Source organism: Choloepus didactylus, chromosome 18 (genome assembly GCF_015220235.1).
Source record: "Choloepus didactylus isolate mChoDid1 chromosome 18, mChoDid1.pri, whole genome shotgun sequence".
Classification (NCBI taxonomy): Eukaryota; Metazoa; Chordata; class Mammalia; order Pilosa; family Megalonychidae; genus Choloepus; species Choloepus didactylus.
The window spans coordinates 53,368,079-53,386,752 of NC_051324.1; the positions used below are offsets into that span (position 1 = coordinate 53,368,079).

The following is an 18,674-nucleotide window of genomic DNA, read 5'->3' on the forward strand; positions in this document are numbered from 1 at the left end:
TATGCATAAACAAGGCAGACCTGGGTGACTTTACAAAACTAACTGTGTAATTTGGACAATTATCTATTCTTTCTGAGCCTCAGTTTCCATATCTGTAAAATGGGTACAATAGTTAACTCATAGAGCTCCAAGAGATAATGTATGTGAGGTGCTCGGCACAGAACCTGGGAGGTAGCAAGCTCTCAATATATGTGGTGGCTATTATTATACAAAAGCATTAACATGATTCAACTGGGTGGTTCATTCACTCAACAGATATTTATTACTGTTCTCTCTGGAACTCTGCTTAGTAAATCCCTACTCATTCTTCAAAATTCTCTTTAACTGGATTATGATGTACTCCAGGTTCTTAAAAATAAATACATTAAAGCTTAAAATGCAAAAGGTACATGGCATGCCGAAATTGTAACAGTACCTGAATCTCACATACTGTTTGTTGATCAGAAGAAGCCAGACACCAAAGAGTACACACTGTATGGTTCCATTTATATAGTACAAAAACAGGGAAAACTAATCTATGGTGACAGAAATCAGACGGTGGTTATACTCTTTGGGGATTAGTGACTGGAGAACTGGAAAGGTGGTTCTGGGGTAATTTTCTATTTCTTGATCTGGGCGCTGGTTCCACCTGTGTTCAGTTGGTGAAAAATACCGAGCTCTTTTTTTCATGAATTATGAATAAATAATAATGTATTAGAATTCCTGCCTGTATTATTTATATTTCAATCACAAGTTCGCCAAAAAACAAACAGTCCCCAGTACGTTTTTAGAATTTTTTAATTGCAAAAATTTGTATATAAGTTCTTCGAAGCTGAACTTTTTTCCCCTGGCTTTTTTAGGCTCCTGTTTTTTCTTGCGCCCTAAGCCTGCGCTGAATCTGTGCCTTGAGGGATCCGGGTGGGGGCTGAGGCGTCACCGCCCTCGTGAAAAGCCCTCCTTGAAATGCTTTCCCGCCTAATTTATCACGGTCCCTTATTACCTGGAGCCGCACTCTTCCGGCACCGGACGGTGACTAAATTGTCTTCTTGTCTGTCTCTTCCACTAGCCCTGAGCTGAGCTCTTAGAAGTCGACAAGACTAGTCCTTAAGGACTCCCACTAACGTGGAGCTCGGAGCACGCTGCAAAGCAGTAGTGAATCCAATTAGCGCGAGAGACTGGGAGCAAAGCCGGAAGAACAAAGTCGGGAAGAGGGAAACTCGCACCAACTCTACCCGGGATCGCCAACCCGGACAGCTTTCCAGGCGCGAAGTTTTCGCTCGTTTCCCAAGGAGCTCTCTCCAGACTCACTCCTCCACACCTGGCTCCACCCCTCACCCTTAGGCCGCCATCGGCCACGCCCACTGGGCGTGGCCCTGCCCCGGGAGAGTCACGAGCCCGCCAACAATGACTCCACCCCTCTTTCCGCTGAGAAACCTGTTCTTTTTAAATATACGTTACGTCACTCCGCCTTACGTAAGTTTGCGTCATCAATACAAGGCGTGGAGGTGGGACTTCCTGTCCCCGGTAAAACAACTTCCGGAAGAAGCCGGAAAACCGGACTCTGGACAGAATTGGGACTTGCCAGTCTCTCCCCCGGCCCCGGCCCCGGCCCGTCCCTTACAGAAAGGCGAGTCCACGTGCTGTCTCGGCGAAGTCAAAGCACTTAATCTGGCCGTTTCAGGTGAGGACTTCCTTCCCTATCCAGGCCGAGTACTGGACCAAGCCCCCTTTAATTTCCCATGACTCCCCGCGTCCTCAAGCTCCGCCCTCAGTCTCCCAGCCCCGCCCCGAAGCTTGAGGGGTGTGGATGGTTTGTGACCCCCTCACCTGACCCTACCCCTCACGGACTGGGAGAGCTGGGCTTGGGCGGGGCAGCCCGGACCTGGTAGTCCTTTGGCTCGGGTGAGCCCACGGGCCCCTCTCCAGCGTCGCGATAATAGGGTCGCTGAGACGCGGAGCCTTCTTAGAAAAGGCTGGGCCGGGGACCCCTCCTCATTGCGCGGTCAGAGTCTCTCACAGGCTGCGGAGAGAGCAGAGGCCTCTGAGGCTGGAGGCCTGGAGTCCTACCCGGCCCATCCCCACGAAATTGACCAATATCAGTGCCAGTCGTTTCGCCTCTGTTCGTCGCAATTTCCTTTTCTGTAAATCGGGGTTAATGACACTAACCTGCTTACCATCAGGGGTTAGTTGTGGGAGTGATAAATAATCGCTACCATTTTTTTACTGAACATTTGCAATGTGCCAAGCACTGTGCTAAGTATTTTGCTTCGATGATTTTACGTCATCTTCAAAACAGCTTTATGAGGTAGGTACTATTTTTAATCCCATTTTACTGATGAGAAGGCTGAGGTTCTGAGAAAGTTGTCCAAGGTTACATACTAGTAAGAGGCAAGACTGGGATTATAGTTTTCTTCTGACTCCAGGGTTGGTGTGCTAAATAAGGGTGAAGAAACTATTCAGTTGTTGATTTGTTCCACAAATATTCTTTGAGCAATTACTATGGCTTTATGCTGGGCACTGTGGTACAAAGAGGAATGCATATGATCCTGGCCTTACAGGAGTCTAGTGAGGAGAGATGGACAGATAGATAGTATAATGAAGTTTTATAGGTGCTGTGAGAATAGTCTGATAATGATAATCACCAGATTGGAATTGCCCAGGGACAGCTGTGAAAGCAGTGGATTCTCCAAGGGAAAGAATAGATACCCCAAAGAGAAGCAGAGATCCTTCCCGCCTTTCTAAGAACCTGCCAAGGGAAAATCTGTACAGTACAAGAAGAGAGATTAGGATATGGATTGTGAGAGCTGTTTTGAAGGCTTTTCTAAATCATTTCCACTTGGGCGGTGGTTTTTGCAGTTGTGAGCATGTGGTGACCCAGGAGGGTGGTGTTTGTGGCATCCATCCTGCTGATGGCTCCTACAGAATTGTTCATTTGGGGCAGGCTGACTCTGCTTTAGATGATAGGTTAACTTTGGCTTTTACCATCTGGGCCTAGGTCCGTGACTATGAATGAGATAGGGTTAAAATGAGACAATCTAGCCAGGGTGACTGCACTGTGCTTTCCAAAGGGGCTACAACGTAAAATATTCCAAGGTTTTTGGTCTCTCTGAAGCTACCTTGGAGGCTGCTCATGGGGCACATTTGCTTGATGAAGTGATAGAAATCCTAGAGAAACTCAGGGCTCGAAAAAGCAAATGCTTTCTCCCTACCTACCAAAAAAGCAACAAACAGAGGCTGCAACAGCAGCAAGCCTCTGAGACTTTCCCAGTGATTCATGCTTGTTGGAGGGGTCGGGATGTGAAAGAAGAAGTTTTAAATTGAGGCAAAATGTAAGTCTTTGGCTTTAGATTGAGGTCCACAGTTAGGAAGGTTTGTCTCCCCTTCTACAGGACACCGAACTCCCCTTTTCCTTCAGGGCTGGGCCATTTAGAACCTAAACAAACTAGAAACCTGGTTGCAACCTGCAGACCCTACTGATACTATTCTCCATTGTTCCTGCAGCGTGGACCCAGTCAGCAACAAGGCCATGGAGCTCTCTGATGTCACCCTCATTGAGGGTGTGGGTAATGAGGTGACGGTGGTGGCAGGTGTGGTGGTGCTGATTCTAGCCTTGGTCCTAGCTTGGCTCTCTACTTACGTAGCAGACAATGGTAGCAACCAGCTCCTGGGCACTATTGTGTCAGCCGGTGAAACATCTGTACTCCACCTGGGGCATGTGGACCATCTGGTGTCAGGCCAAGGCACCCCAGAGTCAACTGAACCCCCCCATCCATCAGAGGTAAATGATGAGAAGGCTGAAGAAGCTGACGAAGGTGGGGGAGACTCCATGGGGGAGCCTGGAGCTGGGAGTGATGTTGAGCCCAGCCTTGAGCATCTGCTTGACATCCAAGGCCTGCCCAAAAGACAAGCAGGCCCAGAGAGCAGCAGTCCAGAGGCCCCCCTGAGACCTGAGGATAACACCTGCCTCCCTCCCAGCCCTGGACTCATCAATGTGCGGCTCAAATTCCTCAATGACACCGAGGAGCTGGCAGTTGCCAGGCCAGAGGATACTGTGGGTGCCCTGAAAAGGTGAGTGGGCTGGAAAGCGGGAGGCTGCCTATGCCCCATGCTTCCAGCCCTTGGTTGTCTCTGACGAGGCTGGTACATATGCAGCAGCAGGGATGTGTTGGGTCCAGCTCCTACCAAGGGTGGGTGGGGCACTTCCTTAGAAGTGTACCCTTTATTTTTCCCCCATTACCCTGCTTTATTAGTCCAGGCCTGATGGCTACCTCATTCCTCACCCTTCTTTCCTTTTGTCTTTCCTTACAGCAAATACTTCCCTGGACAAGAGAGCCAGATGAAACTGATCTACCAGGGCCGCCTGCTGCAGGACCCAGCCTGCACACTGCGTTCCCTGAACATTACCGACAACTGTGTGATCCACTGCCATCGCTCACCCCCAGGGTCAGCTGTTCCAGGCACACCAGCCTCGCTGGGCCACTCCTCAGCCACTGAGCCACCCAACCTCGGTGTCAACGTGGGCAGCCTCATGGTGCCTGTATTTGTGGTGCTCTTGGGTGTGGTATGGTACTTCCGTATCAATTACCGCCAGTTCTTCACAGCACCTGCCACTGTCTCTCTGGTGGGGGTCACTGTCTTCTTCAGCTTCCTAGTATTTGGGATGTATGGACGATAAGGACATAGGGAGAAAATGAAAGGCATGGTCTTCCTCCTTTATGGCCTTTCCCCTTTCCTAGCCCGAGCTGGGCCAAGGGCCTGGAAGGGAGGGGTGGAAAGGATGTGGGTGCCCCCTGCATAGGACAAAGGAGGCAGGTACAGGGCTTCTCCTTCGTGTCCACAAGGGTACAGACGTCCCTCTGCAAGCAGAACTCAGGTAGAAATGAGGTCATCTTCCCTCACTTTCTAGGGTCCTGAAGGAGTTCAGAGCTGATGGCCCAGCTCAGTGGAGAGCCTGGGCTCTGAGGATTCCCTCCCAGCTACGGCCCTATCTTTTCCTGGTGTCCTGCATGTCTGCTACCCAGCCCCCAAGGGCCGCCTGTCAGGGCAGCTCGGCATGGCCCCAGCATACTTCCGTCGGGAACCTGGAGTATCCTTCAATTCCTTAGTCAAGGATCAGTCATTTTGAGACTAAAATGACACAGGCAGGAATGAAGATTGTGCCAGCTTTCCTAAAAGCACCTAGTCTTCCTCCACTTCTGTAGCAGAAATAGGGCGTTCTCCACATTCTGGGCAGTTTTCCTTGTTCTCCCTTCTTTCAAAGCACTTTGCTTGTGTTTTGTTTTTTTTTTTTTAATAGTCCTTTATAGAGCCCAATCAGGAAGGGGATCAGGGCACAAAGCCAAGCCCCCAGCATGCGGAGAGGCCAGGCTACAGCTGCTGCTACCCTAGGCCTGAGGCTGTGAGAGACAGCGCTGGCCCTCAGCCAGCATCCTACCCTGCCCAGCTCCCAAGGACTAGCCATGGGTATGGTGCACTGGGCTCTAGGCCCCTGCTTCTGGGGTTCTTGGATGGAGGGTCAGTGTCTGTGACTGAATAAAGTTCCATTTTATGGCTGTGGAGCCTCCCGTGACATTAAGAGGATGGCTTTGCTCTCCTCCCTGCCACCAGCAACATGGTAATGAGGGTGGGTAGGCCAGGCTACCAACGGGAGATGCAGTTTATTTACACCAGCAGCCATGGGGGCAGGGGGAATACACAGCGTTTACAAAGTTAGCTACCTGTACAGGATGGATTACATATGCAAAAATAAAAATCTCAAGACCACAGGACAGCGTGAGCCCCACCCCCCCTCCCCCAATGACCCCAGCATGCGGTAATGCCAGGCAGGTGGCCCCTGGGCATGCGGGGGGGAGTGATGCATGGAAGGAAAAGCCACCGGCCATGGAAATTAGTACAGAACCCCCCCCCACACACTCGGACACACGATAGGATACAAGGTGGACAACACCTAGCTGGGGTGGGAAGGATGGGAATTGAAACCCACACAGCCTGCTGTTAGGAGGAGGGGAGTGGGAAGCTCCTAGCCCCTGTTCAACTACACCGTGGGTGGGGGTGGGGGGATTACTCTCTCCCCAAAAGGAAAAGTGTTCCCTCAGGATCCCTGCTGGACCAAGCCCACCTCTTACCCAGCCTGGGCAGGGGGCTCTGTCCTGAGGGTGGGCCAAGGAACATTGGGGAAGTACATGTGGACAAACCAGTTCCCAAACTACTTCCCATTTCTTCCTCCAATCAGAAAGGGGAAAGGGAGAGGCCAGAGGGGAAAGGGTGAGTTAGGGCCTGAGCTGAAGCTGCCTCAGAAGGGAGAGTGGCCGTCAGGCCTTCCTCCCTTCACCTTCAACCTACTCCCAAGACTTCATTTGGAAGCAGGCTAGAGACTTGCTGAGATCCTCCTTCCCCTCTGGCTTCCCCTTAGAGGGAGAAGGGTGTGGAGGGTCAAGAACAGAGGAACCCAGGCCCCAGGATTTATTCTAGCTCCTGCCAAAAATTGTTTGGCTTTTTAAAAAATAATCAGAATTCTTGGGTTAAAAACCAATTTGTAACCAAGTGTCAACCACAATCAGAACAACCCCATGGGGACATGGGTTCCAGACAGTCTTGCAGCCCTATCTCTGTTGTTCCCTTTACTCTCTAGGGTCCCTAACCCCAAATCAGTCCAACCAGTCCTGGGTACTGGCTACCCAAATGTGGGATGACTCCTCCTGGAAGGAAGGCAGGGGATACATCCAGCAAGTGCCAGAGAACATGGCTCAGGGTCAACTCCATCCCTGTGTCAGTCAGCTCTGCTCCCAGCACCAGACTGCGGTGCTCCAGCTTGGCTCCTGGGAGTGGCAGTGCCCATATGGAGGTGGGAGAGTACATCTCAGGATGTAAACCAGGCAGGTGGGTGCACTACCATGCCAGTCCCACAGAAGGGCAATGTCTAGGCATGATGCCCCTTCCCACTCCACTGACAACCCAGAGCAGAGACCACCCTCTCTTCTCACCCTGCTCCTAGCAAAGGGGAAGGCAGGCACAAGATTAGGATTTTTCTCAGAGCCCCAAACCACAAGTACGGAATAAATAACTTAAAAGCGGCCAAGGAAGGGGATACAGGGCAGGCTTCAGAGGCAGGAGCATTGAGAGAGGAACTGAAGCTGGTCAAGGTGAAAGGGGGGGTGACAAGCAGCAGCTGGGAACTTGGGCTGCCCCAGTAGGGCAGCGGGACAGGGTAGGCAGGAGGAACATGGAGCCACCCCAGGAGGGTGAGGCTGGGCCCCTTCCTGGGGCAGGGAATGAGGTAAGAAAACATTTCAAATAAAGCAGCACCGTTCCCTCTCACCTTGGGGCCCCACTCCTCACCAGCTCTGGGTCAGGGAGGAAAGGTAGGGGGGAGTAATTTTGATACACAGCTCCCTCTTCCTACCCTTCCCTTCCCCCATCCTTGAAGCTGCAGAGGCTGAAGGCCCTTTCCTGGCACTCAACAACAAAAGGACAGCTCCTGCTGCCACGGAGGCCCCTGGGGACTGAGGGGAAGGGGCTGCCCCTCTGAGGGGCAGGGAAGGCAGCGGCAGTTCTGGGTGCCTACCTCAGCAGACAGCGCTCTGTACCTGCCTACCCCTGGGAATGGGGGCATCTGATAAGATTCTGCACACAGGACATGGCCCAGCCCTGCCCCTCAGCTCCAAGCACCGGACCCATTCACATTGCTGAGGGTAGCTGGGGGAGGCCCCCTCCAGGCTCAGCTTCCATCCCACAGCCTCCCAGGTGGCCACAATACCGCTCAGCAGGGCTTAGTTCAGTTCCTGGGGTGGGGAGCAGGCAGTGCCCTGGAAGAGTGCCCAGGCCAGGCCCCTGGCCTAGCTGGACATCCAGTAACTCACAATAAATAGGAAAACTGTCTCCCCACCAAACTTATGTCCAAGGCATAATATGTCCAGGTCTGAGTCCTGTACGCCGAGGGGTCATGCTCCATTGCAGAGGACCCTGCTACCCCCCAGGGGTGCATAATTGGATCCTCTGCCTGCCTGGCCCACCAAGCTTCCCAAGCCCAAACCCCCAGCAGCTGTCCATTTGCCAGGCTATCCACCTGGGTGGGGGTTGGGAGAGAGGGCTCTGCTCAGCCAAAGGCTATCCCTTGCACCCAAGTCAGTTGATGTCATCATAGATGCTGGGCGTCGGGGGTGCCGGTGGCTTTGGCTTCTTCTTCTTGTTGGAGCCCAGGCTGGAGGCAGTCCCTACCAGGCTCAGATGGGATTTCTTTTTCTTGGTTTTCCGTGACTCGGAGCTGTTGGTACCTGAAAAGAAAGAGGCACAAGGGATGAGACTCATGGTAGGGCTGTGGCAGGAGAGGAAGCCCCCCACTCCTTCAGGCATGGAGCCCTGGGCTCCAGCTCTAACACATACCTAGACCCCATCCCTGATTCTCACTCGTCTTGGAAGAGCCCGAATCAGAGGGTGAGAGATCAGAGGAGCCGTCCCACTGAAGCCGGCTGATCAGGGCCTGGCTGTCAGTCATGTCAAAGCTGTCATTGTCCAGGGAGCTCTCAACCTCCGGAAGGATGCTGGAAAGGGGAGGGGCCAAAAAAGGCTTTCGGGATCCGGGTCATCATCTTAACCTTCCACAACCCACCACCCTTTCTCAGAGGGTCGCTTACGCTGAGGGCCCGAGAAAATAAATCCGCACAGCTCGCCGCTGCTCATCTGTGTGCTGGGGGCAGCGCAGGGACCTGGTGGGGAGAGAATTATCAGACCCCAACAAGGCAGGGGAATGTCTGAGGAACCCAGGTGAAGCCCCTCCCCTCAGGAGAAGAGGGAGGGATGGACACAGGGAAGGGATGAAGGAAGAGCCCCCAGACTGTGGCCTAAGGCCTGGCCATTAGAGGAGGGGGGCGGAATGGAGGGAGCCCCATTGCTCAAGTCCTGGGATACACCCAACCCATGCCCAGGGAGAGTGTGCAAGAGGGCCCTCAGCAACATTCCCAGGTACTGTGCTCACCTTGTGCACATCTTCTTGGTATGCTCAGAAATCACCCCACATTGCTGGAAGAGGAATATAAGCTGAAAGGAGGGATGGAGGAGAACCTACTCTAGACACTAGATATTCCCTTCTGTACAAAGGCTACAGAATGCACAAGCAGAAGTGACCCAAGTTGTCCAGAGCAGATGGTCCCAGACCACTACTGGCCAGGAAACCTAATTCCAGAGAAAGGACTATATGGCCCTGGAATGTCACCAGCCTCCTCCAGGGCCTTGACTGCTGTCTGTGGCTCCAACCCATTCCCCTTCCCTAGTTCCTCACCGTGGTGAGCAGGCTACGCAGCTCCTCCGGCCCAAGGGTCTCATAGCTGATCCCAGTGGAGTTGTTATACTGGGAGAGAACCAGAGGTACAGGTTAGAAAAGGAACAGATAAAAAAGGAGGTATAAGGGTGGAGGTGGAGAATTAGTCTCTTTCTCTCATCCCTTTCTAAATGGGAAGGCTTTAGGCCTGTCCAGCAGTTTTGCAAGTGATTCTTTCCATCCCACCTGCATATGGGTGAGGGCTGGGACCCAGAAAGGACAAAAACCTACAGGACCTAAGACACCCCACCTCGTGCTTCAGGCTGTGAGCATTCTGTTCCTACAACAAAGAGCTCACTTCCCCACTTGTCTGAATCCGAACCAACTCATAACAAGGAAATGAGAGGGAACATTAGAGGAGCAGCCTCTACTCACCTTAAAAGGATCCGAATTGCTAAGTTCCCCTGAAGAAGAAAAAAGAAGGGGAAGGGTGTTTGATGCAGAGGTACAGACAGAGAACCCTGAAAATAACCAGAGAGGAAGTGGGGGTGACAGAAGGATCACAGGCCCTCCCTCAATACCCCTGTACCCCAAACCCCCACCTCCACCCCCCAGCAACAAGTCCCAGAAGACATAACTTCAAGCACTCCCGCTTACCATTTTTGTGTTTTAAAGACTTGGATCTTCGAGGGGAATTGGGGTTCTGGAATGGGAGATACCATAGCTTTGGGGAAAGGGAATGATAAGGGGGAGCCGAGAACCCAGGGAAGGAAAAAAGATTTGACAAAGAAACATCCTCAAATTCCTACTCTTCCTCCCCCATAAGAGGCCTGTCTACTCTATTCCCTTCCCCGTTCTCCCAAGGCCTCTGCTGCCCTCCTGCCCACCAAAGACACCCTCATCCCCTAACCCACAGAGGCCCCCGATAACCTTCAAACTTGAGTCAAGAAACCTGAGGACTCCCTGCCCAAAGGGGCAGGGTGTCTGTCCTTTGCCCATATTTTCCCCATGCTTGCCCCAGCTCTTACCTTATCTGATTTTCTCTTCTTGGCTGTATGGAACAATAGGATAAAGAGCCGGATTACTTTAAATTGCCAATCTTCTAAGACGTGGTAAAGAAAATTACAAAACTGCACTCTTCTCCCATCATTTAAGATAACTTGTGACCACTGTGTATCCAATTCCGGCTTGCCCACTTCTCCTGATGTCCCCCAAGTTTCCCAAAATCCCCAAACACCTTTCTTCTCCGAGCCATAGGACCAGTCGTTGTCATTGATGTCATCGTTATCCTCTTGGTCACTCTCAGACTTGTTCATATTGTTGCTGTTGGCAATCCTGCCAAAGGTAGGGAAGGGAAAGAGGTCAAGGCTGCCACTCCTCTGTGCCCCCAACCTTCAGAGGTATTGTGGAGCATCTGGGGCCAACTACAATCCACCCTATGTACCCTGCAAATGCCCCAGGGGATCACACCACGGTGCAGGCAGCAAAAGAGTAATAGCAGCTCTGGTTCTAGTTGGGGGAGGAACCCTCACCGGCGATTGGCGATGCGGCTGCTGTTCCGGCCCATTCCCAGGCACTTCTCCAGGTGGGGAGCAAAGCGGGAGGCGGCAATGCTGCGGCTGCAATTGGGGCAAACACACTCCTTGCTCTTCCACTGGTTGAAAACTTGTCCAAAGATGTCCAACCCCGGCTGGTCCACGATCTCTGGGGACAGGAGAGACGTAGCGATCAGGGCAGGCATGGGACCCTCACCTCTTGTCCCCACCCATGTGGCCCCATGGCTCTACATGTGGTGCAGAATCCAGAGAAGGAGACTCCAAGCACTCCCAGGGCTCTCCTTCGACCCTGAAGCTCACCAAAATCCTTCATGCTATCAGGGTCCGTGTCGTCCAGGAAGAAGTAGCCACACTTGACAGCCCGGTGTACCTCAAAGCAGAATCCCAAACAAGAATCCTCGACCAGGTCTGCGTATATCTCCTGAGCGATGGCCTGGGCCCCGGGGGAGAACATCCACGGTCACAAGAGTCACAGCTCTCGGGAATGATAGCAACTCTCACCACCTAAATCTCCTGTCACATCATTTTGGCCAAAAACAATGCTTTCTTTGCCATTTTCCCCATCTTGACTTTGCGTTTTTTCTTCTTCCCGGATCCTTGGGCCTTTTCAGCTGGTTAGACCCTTTAAGGAACAAGGCTGACTACCCAAATTCCTCTTTGGTGTGGCTGCCAGCTACAGCGAGGTAGAGACATCAAGAGGAAGAACTAGAGGCACACGTGGGGGAGCCCTCACCTCTAGTTTGCTGTTATCCAGGCCAGACAAAGACATTTCCTCCATTTTCATTTGTAAACTCTTGTGGAGACGGCGCTCTGACTGCTCATAGCACAGCGGGCGGCAACACGGCTGCACATATGGGGGTGGGGGTATTGGTATGAGTCCAAGACACCTCTGAAGACTGCCACCTCCCCTCCCCGCCTTGCTGCCCAGAGCTTAATCCTGGCATCAGGAGATCCCCCTTCCCAAGGCCTGGGTTCAGTAATTCTGGATGGTCCTCCAGGGCCTGGAACACCAAAGGTGGCCCAGCCCTTCCCAGGCCTGAACTCAGGCTGTGGACTCTACCTACTGCCAATCAGACTCTGGGTCTATAGGAGGCACCAGCTCACCCCAGGTCCCCAAAACTCAAACCCCTCTTCAATACCCATGGTGCAATGCAGCAGGGGGAGGAGAAGGAACTCTGAGGCCTCAAAGCAAACCCACAGGGTGTGGCAAAAAAACTGCAGAGACTCCTAAATACACCCCCTCTTCCCTAAAGACTCTCCTCAGAGTCACCTCTGCTTTCAGTCAGGATGTCCACTTGGGGGGGTACTGCTACCAGAAGTAGCAATGGCCCTAGGACCCTACAACCTTCACCCCACTCTGCCTTGCCTTAACATCAGCCTGCCACTACAGGAGGGGAGCAGAGCCCATGGAACCCAGAGCTAAGGGGTCATTTCTAGCCACCAGGAGCAAGAGGGGGTAGCCCCGTACGATGGCATGCCAGGAGTGGGCACTTCCCTTACCTGTTCTTCTTTTAGATAACCACCCGCTCTCCCTCAGGACCAGCCCGGAAGTCTAAGAGCCCCAAAGTCCGGGAACCCCCACCAAAGGATTCACAAACAGCGCCCACAGTCCGGAGCCCCTCTGAGCGGTGGGTACGAGTTTGAGGAGCTGCCGGCCTAGAGTGGGGTGGGGACTGACAAATGAGCCAGGGGCACTGAGGAGGGTAGGAGGCCGGGCCTCGACTCTTCCCCCGTCCCTGCGGCACTGCTGCTGCATCATACCGACTGGGGGGAGGAGAGTCGAGCCGCCGGAGATCGGCGCCGGTCCGGGACAGACCGACCCCCAGAGAGTGGGAAGAGTGGGACGCGTCCCGGCCCGTCTCCTTCCCCGCCCGCCGACAGCCCCGGCCGGCCAGGGAGAGGACTCCGGGAGGGTGTCTCTATTGTCCCGGGGGCTGGGGCCTGGCTCCCTAACAAAGGCCCCGCGCCCCCTCCCCGGCCGGCCCTGCCCCGCCCAAGGGGGACACGGACAGGGGGAGAGCAGGGGGCCCCAGCCGGGCCGGGAAGCCGGGTGAAGCCGGGCGTTTCCGCGTCGGCCCGGGGGGAGGGGAAGGGGCGCTGACCCAGACCTGGGGGGAGGGGGCCCAAGCCCCGCCTCGGGCCCCGCCCCCCGCAGGCCCCTCCCCCGTCCCTGTCTCCGTCCCGTACTCACCCCGCCCGGGGGGCCGCGCCGGGGCCCGGCGGCCTCTCAGGGCCGCGTCCTCCGGCGGCGGCGGCGGCGGCGGCTGCTCCGGAGCCCCATGTCCGTCGGTCCGTCCTCGCGTCTCCCCGGGGCCCAGGGCCCGGGGCCGGGGGGTCGGGCCGCCCCCCCGCCTCGCCGCCTCACCGGGCGGCCATGGCCCCTTCCCCTCCCTTCTCGTCCCGTCGCCGCCTCCTCCTCCTCACCTCACCCCGCCCGCGCGCAGTCCGCGCGCCGTCCGCGCGCCCCTCCCCCCGCCCCCCACTCCAGCCCGCCTCTCCCGGGCGGGGGGTGCGGCGCGAGCCCGGAGCGCGCGCGCGTGCCGCGACCGGAGGATGGATGGATGGAGCGAACGAGAACGCGAGTGTGCGCGCGCGCGCCCCTCTCCCCCTCCCTCCGCGCGGGCGCAAGTCCAAGCGCGAGCGCGCTCCAACCTCCTCCTCTTCCTCCTCCCGCCCCTCCTCAACACCCCGCCCCCGCCCTCCCTTCCTCTTCCTTCTTTCGCTTTCGCGCGCGCAGCGACTGCTCGCGCCTGCTAGAAGGGTCCGAGCGCGTGCATCTGCCCCGCGGCCGCAGCTCGGCAGCATTTGCTCCAGGGGGCGGGGACCGGGCGGGGAGGAGGGGCGCCACGCCGCCGTCCAAAGTACCGGCGGACGGGGACGGGGGCGGGGAGAGAGGCGGAGCCTTCTAGGGACTCCCCGGCCAATCGCCGTGCCGCCTCGGCCCGCGCGGCCCAATGGGATGGCTGTGGGTGGAGCGGCGTTCAAGGTGAGGTGCGCGGTGCGCTGCGGGAGGAGTCGTTGTGCGGTCCCGGCCGGCTCGGGGGCGGGGCAACGGGTGGCGTCGAAAGAGAGCGCCGGCTCGCTGCCGAGCCTGGGACGTCTTCCGGCCCGAGTGCCCCCGCCCTTTCCTCGGGGCTGCGGGCCCTTTTCCCCCACCCGGCATTTACCCCGAGGCGTGCAGGCACTCCTGTGAGAGGCCGGAGTTGAAGCGGGGTATACTTAGGGCCTCAGGGCAGAAAGCCCGTGGATCCAAAGGGGATCATGGGGACCTCCATTCCACCCGTTTCTGGACGGGTCTCAGCCCACCCCACGCTGCGAACTAAGCGCCTGAGATTAGGGTCGTCCGCTGAGGGCGGGGGCCGAGCTGGGCCTTTCTGGGCCTGAGCGCCCTCCCTGCCTTCATCCTAATTTAGATCCCACACCTGCTCGCCTTCCTGCTTCCGGAACCCACGCTGGACCCCCACCTCTCAGACAGCTTGCCTGGCGTGACCAGACTCTTTCCCCCATCCACTGCTACGCCCCTGGGTGAGCCCATATCCGCGCTCTCTCACAGCCCTCCCTTTACCTCCCTTTCCAGACGCAGTAGATGCCTGGTCTGGCACTTCCATCCTTGTTACTCTCTGTGTCTGGTGTCCCAGAGCGGTGTGTGACAGCCGTCTCTCCTCAGGAGATAAGATTAAGGGAGGAAAGTCTTAAATCACATAATTTGGGACCATCATTGGCTCTTCAGTCTTCAGCAAACATTTATTGAGGCGATATTCCAAAAAGACCACAAGTCTTACCTGAATTTAAATCTGTCGTTACAATGTGGACTTGGGCAAATGAGCGCTCAGCGCCTCAGTTTCCTCCCTTGTCAGCGGGTATAATGATAATACTGCCCAGCTCATTAGGCTGTGAGGATTAAAGAGTCAGTGCCTGGGAAACTCTTACCTCAGTGTAAGTGCTCAGTAAATCTTAGTTAACTATTAAGTCTCTCCGTATTCCAAGTGGTGCGATAGGAGGATGAAGGAAGGACAGTTCTTCAAGAGGTTCGCTGTCTTGTGAGGTAGACGGACCTGTAGAAAATATTGCAAAAAGTGATAAAATAAGAGATGTGCATAGAATACAGAGGCTGTCAGGAGGAGAGATGGAATGATTTAAGAGTAGAGTTGGTTGGGGAAGGCTTTGTGTACGGGGAGGTGATTGAGCTGGCTAGTGAAGTGAACCGGATCAAGGTAGGCAGGGAAGGCACAAGACATCCCAAACAGCAGGCTTCAGAAGTAGGGATCAGGCTGGGGACTAGTTGGAACATAGGAATGTGGGGGGCGGTGGCAGCAGGAGATGAACAGGCCAGATCACACAGGATTTGGTGTGTGCTGAGGAGTTTGTGGGCTTGGGCCCCATAGGCAATGAGGAATCATCAAGGGGAATCATATGACCAGGCTTGTATTTTAAGTTGATCACTCTGGCTGTGGTTATGGAGGATAATAGAGAAGTAGCAGGGTTTCCTTATTTATTGAAGTCCATTGTGTAAAGGAGAAAGAGGACCTGAAAACACCTCTAACCAGGGTAGTCTATTCCAAGGAGGTAATGTGAGGGTAGAGAAGAAGGACAAGTTCAGTTTGGGGTATGTTTGGGTTCCTGTGGGACCAACTGGTAGAGAGGATTGCAGATGATTGAACTTGGGTCTGAAGCAAAGGAGTGAGGCCCAGCCTTCAGGAGCCTCCTCTTGGTGGCCTCAGCCTTCCTTTCCAGCCTTAACCTCCCATCCTGTTTCAGAAATTCTCTGCTCCAGTGATACCGATCCGTTTCTTATGTCCCCTAAATATGCCCAGTACATCCTGCCTTAAGGAATTTGCAAGTGTCCAGGAAGCCACCTGGCTCCTCCCTGTTCACTTAAGTCCATTCCTCACATCCCACCCATGGCCATCGTCACACCAGTGTCCTCTACAACTGGACTGCAGTATTCATTCGGTATTCAGCCTGGGCTGCTCTATGATAGTGACCTCTTTGGACACATGCCTTGTGTCCTCAGCACCAGTCAGTAAAAACTAAAGACCAAGTTGTGTGCCTGGCTCTGAGCGAGGCCCTGGGGTTACAGCAGCAAGGAAGAGATAACCACGGATCTCACATCCTAGTGGAGCTTACAGCACAGTGAAGACTGATGTTGGACAAACATGTCTGAGTGTGAAGCCATCCAGGCTGCTCGGGAAACGTACAGTATGGAGATTTCTTTAGTCAGGGGGTCAGGGAGGGCCCCTTGAGGAAGAAGCCTTTTTAGCGGAACCCTGACTTAGCCTGGCAGATGAAAAAGAACATTCCAGGCAGACGGGCAGCATGTGTGAAGGTCCTGGAAGGGAGCATGGTGTATTTGAGGCATGGAAGGCTGGTGTGGCTAGAACTGGGGTAGAGAAACCAGCAGGAGCACCAGATCCCCCAAGGCCTTGTGGGCCATGTTTATTCACTCCTTCAGCATGTTTCTTGAGGATCTACTATGTGCCAGGCAGGTTTAGCTGCTGTGATTTCTGTAATGAACAAGCAAATAAGGTATCTTTGACTTGGGGAAATAGAAAATAAACAAGTAAACAAATGCATGAACATGGAGATTTCTGGGGGGGGGGGGGCCTCTTGAGAGAGTGTGGTCATGGAAGGCCTGTCTGTAGAGGACACTTGAGCTGAGGCCTGAAGGATGAGAAAACCAGCTAAGTGAAGAGTCTGGGGATTAGCTTTCTGGGAGGGAGAACAGCAATTGCAAAGGCCCTGTGGTAGGCATGTTTGAGGAACAGAAAATAAATTGCATTGCGAGTTACAGGGAAAAGTGGGATGAAAGAAGGGAGAAGGGTAATAGGGGCTAGGCCTTGTTGGACGATTGTATAAGACTTTTGATTTTTATTCTAAGAGTGATGGGAATGGTTTTAAGTATGGGAGTAAACGAATTTGATTTGTTTTTAGAAGGCAATTTTGGCTGCTGTGTGCAGAATGGACTGTAGGGGGCAAGAGTGCAAGCAGGGATAGTTTTAGGTGGTCTTGTAGAAGTTGAGCAATGGTGGTGGCTTTGAATAGGGTGGAGATGGTAGCAGTGGAGGACAGTTATGAGAGCGGTTTAGTGGTGGTCAGGTCTAGGTGTTCAGTTAGACGTGGAGGTGAGGGAAGGAAAGAGGAATTAAGAGTGGCACCCTGGTTTCTAGACTGAATGTCTACATAGTTGGTTATCAGTTTGTGTCTTGGGAGTTAAGGTACCTGCAAGATATCCTAGAGGATACACATGTGTCTACACAGGTCTAGAACTTAGAAGAGTGATCTCTGTAGATACCATCTTTTGGAGTGATTGTATATGGGTGATAATCAGAGGTCCAGGGAGAAACCTAAGGTAGAACAAGGAGGGGGGGGCCCACACCAGCAGAGTTGACCAAGAGAAAGCAAGAGACAGACAAGTGTCCACTGAATGTAATGATGAACATGTTGATGACCTTAGAGAGTCACCTCAGGAGAGCGGTGAGTGGGAAGAGAGGAAATTAAAGGCCGTAAGGGACGAGCTTTTCAGAAGTTTGGCCAAGGATAGGAGAAGGTTGCAGGGTACAGGGAGAGCTCTTAGACAGGGCCTGGGTCTTCAGCCCTTGGTGAGTCCAGGAACCCAGCCAAGGCCTGTGCAGGGCAAGCTGTCTTCCTTAACTGCAGAGTGAGCGAGTCATCTCAGCCCAGCCCATTTCCCATCAGAGGTCTGGGTGGAGTTAGGGAAGTCATCCCTAACCCTGAGTGGGGCTTGAGATTGGTAGATGCTCCGAATCCCCCATGGTAAATCCTACACAAGGCTTTGCGAAATCAGGGTGAAGTTCTGACTCTAGTGGTGCGTCACCCCCAGTTTCCCAAGACAGTGCACCCTGGGGGAAAATAATGCATCTGTTCTCCAGTTTCTCAGAGTCCTTAGTGGTGTGACAAGCCAAGGTGAACAAACTGAATTGAAAAAGTGCAAGAACAGTAGCATGGAACTATCTGAAGGTAGGCTGCCTATGAAGTCTTCAGGAAAGAGGGATTGTTAACTCAAAGGGAAAGATGGTTCTAGAAAGAAGGGGCATACAAGCTCTGCCCACCACCCTTATTCATCCCATTGATCAGACGATCAGACAGCAGTCAAACCTTTGTTTTTCACTTTATTGTACAAAAAAAAAAAAAAAAAAAGGAAAACAAAACTTCCACAGTTGGACTTAGGCTTAGGCAGACACTTCTAAACCTCTAAGCCACTCCCTCCTATCTCCCGTGATGCAAATTCAAGTTGTGGTGGTTGTTGAAACCTACAAAACACTCCTTAAATATTAGGAGAAAAAAGGGGGTGGGGGGGTGGGGAGCAGGGGTCTTCCTGCCCCAGCCATCCCGTCCCAGTGCCAAAATGCAGTCTGAGTGACCTCTTACAGCACCAACACGCCCACCCACATGGCCCTGTTTGTACTGTAAGAATTTTTCAATTTTTAAAATGGGGGAAAAAGGCGCCCAGTTGAAAGGTGTTTTTAAATGAAAACACCTTCCACTAAAACAGGAGCATTCAACCAGGGAAATGGGGTTCCTTGCAGGGGCTGGCTCTTGGGAAGAAATAGAACCTAAAAACCCTGTACCTAATTCCAGGGTCAGGATAGAGAGGGGAGTGTGAGTGGGGAGTGTCCCTCCCTCGCCCACCCCACCCCACCCCAGCACCAAGTTCCAAGGAGAAGCAGAGATTGTGGCCACCTTTGGGAGAGGAACCCGCCCACCAGCCACACTGGGGCTGGAGTCCCTCCCTTTCCTGCCCCACTCCTCGGCGGAGTTTCCACTCTTTCCCCCATCCCTTGGCTTTCATTCTGAGGGAGAAGGTTGATAAGCACAAAGCCATGATTAAATGGTCACTGACATGATTGTATATACATATATAG

The 18,674-nt window shown here is 53.8% G+C and overlaps 2 protein-coding genes across 9 annotated transcripts; one reads left to right on the forward strand and one right to left on the reverse strand.

Annotated features, from left to right (window-relative positions):
* Positions 1–1,507: 1,507 nt before the first annotated feature.
* On the forward strand, positions 1,508–5,548 carry TMUB2 (transmembrane and ubiquitin like domain containing 2). Of its 3 annotated transcripts, XM_037809254.1 has the most exons (4): positions 1,667–2,284; positions 3,481–4,047; positions 4,288–4,540; positions 4,886–5,548. In XM_037809254.1, exons 1-4 carry the CDS (start codon positions 2,250–2,252, stop codon positions 4,907–4,909), a joined length of 879 nt encoding a protein of 292 aa, XP_037665182.1. In that variant the 5' UTR covers positions 1,667–2,249; the 3' UTR covers positions 4,910–5,548. The 3 variants fall into 3 exon arrangements, with proteins under 3 accessions (XP_037665181.1, XP_037665182.1, XP_037665180.1); XM_037809253.1 differs by lacking the exon at positions 1,667–2,284 and adding an exon at positions 1,508–1,660 and having other exon boundaries at positions 4,288–5,548; XM_037809252.1 differs by having other exon boundaries at positions 4,288–5,548.
* A 69-nt stretch (positions 5,549–5,617) lies between these two features.
* ATXN7L3 (ataxin 7 like 3) lies at positions 5,618–13,430 on the reverse strand. Of its 6 annotated transcripts, none has more exons than XM_037809246.1 (13): positions 12,983–13,430; positions 11,525–11,635; positions 11,092–11,224; positions 10,768–10,939; positions 10,473–10,570; positions 10,264–10,286; positions 9,893–9,959; positions 9,671–9,756; positions 9,257–9,325; positions 8,954–8,997; positions 8,613–8,684; positions 8,362–8,519; positions 5,618–8,252 (listed from the first exon to the last, which is right to left on the reverse strand). In XM_037809246.1, the coding sequence occupies exons 2-13, from the start codon at positions 11,573–11,575 to the stop codon at positions 8,104–8,106; spliced, it is 1,122 nt and encodes a 373-aa protein (XP_037665174.1). In that variant the 5' UTR covers positions 11,576–11,635; positions 12,983–13,430; the 3' UTR covers positions 5,618–8,103. The 6 variants fall into 6 exon arrangements, with proteins under 6 accessions (XP_037665174.1, XP_037665177.1, XP_037665178.1 ...); XM_037809249.1 differs by having other exon boundaries at positions 9,893–9,938; positions 12,983–13,428; XM_037809250.1 differs by having other exon boundaries at positions 9,671–9,699; positions 12,983–13,406.
* Between the last annotated feature and the right edge of the window lie 5,244 nt (positions 13,431–18,674).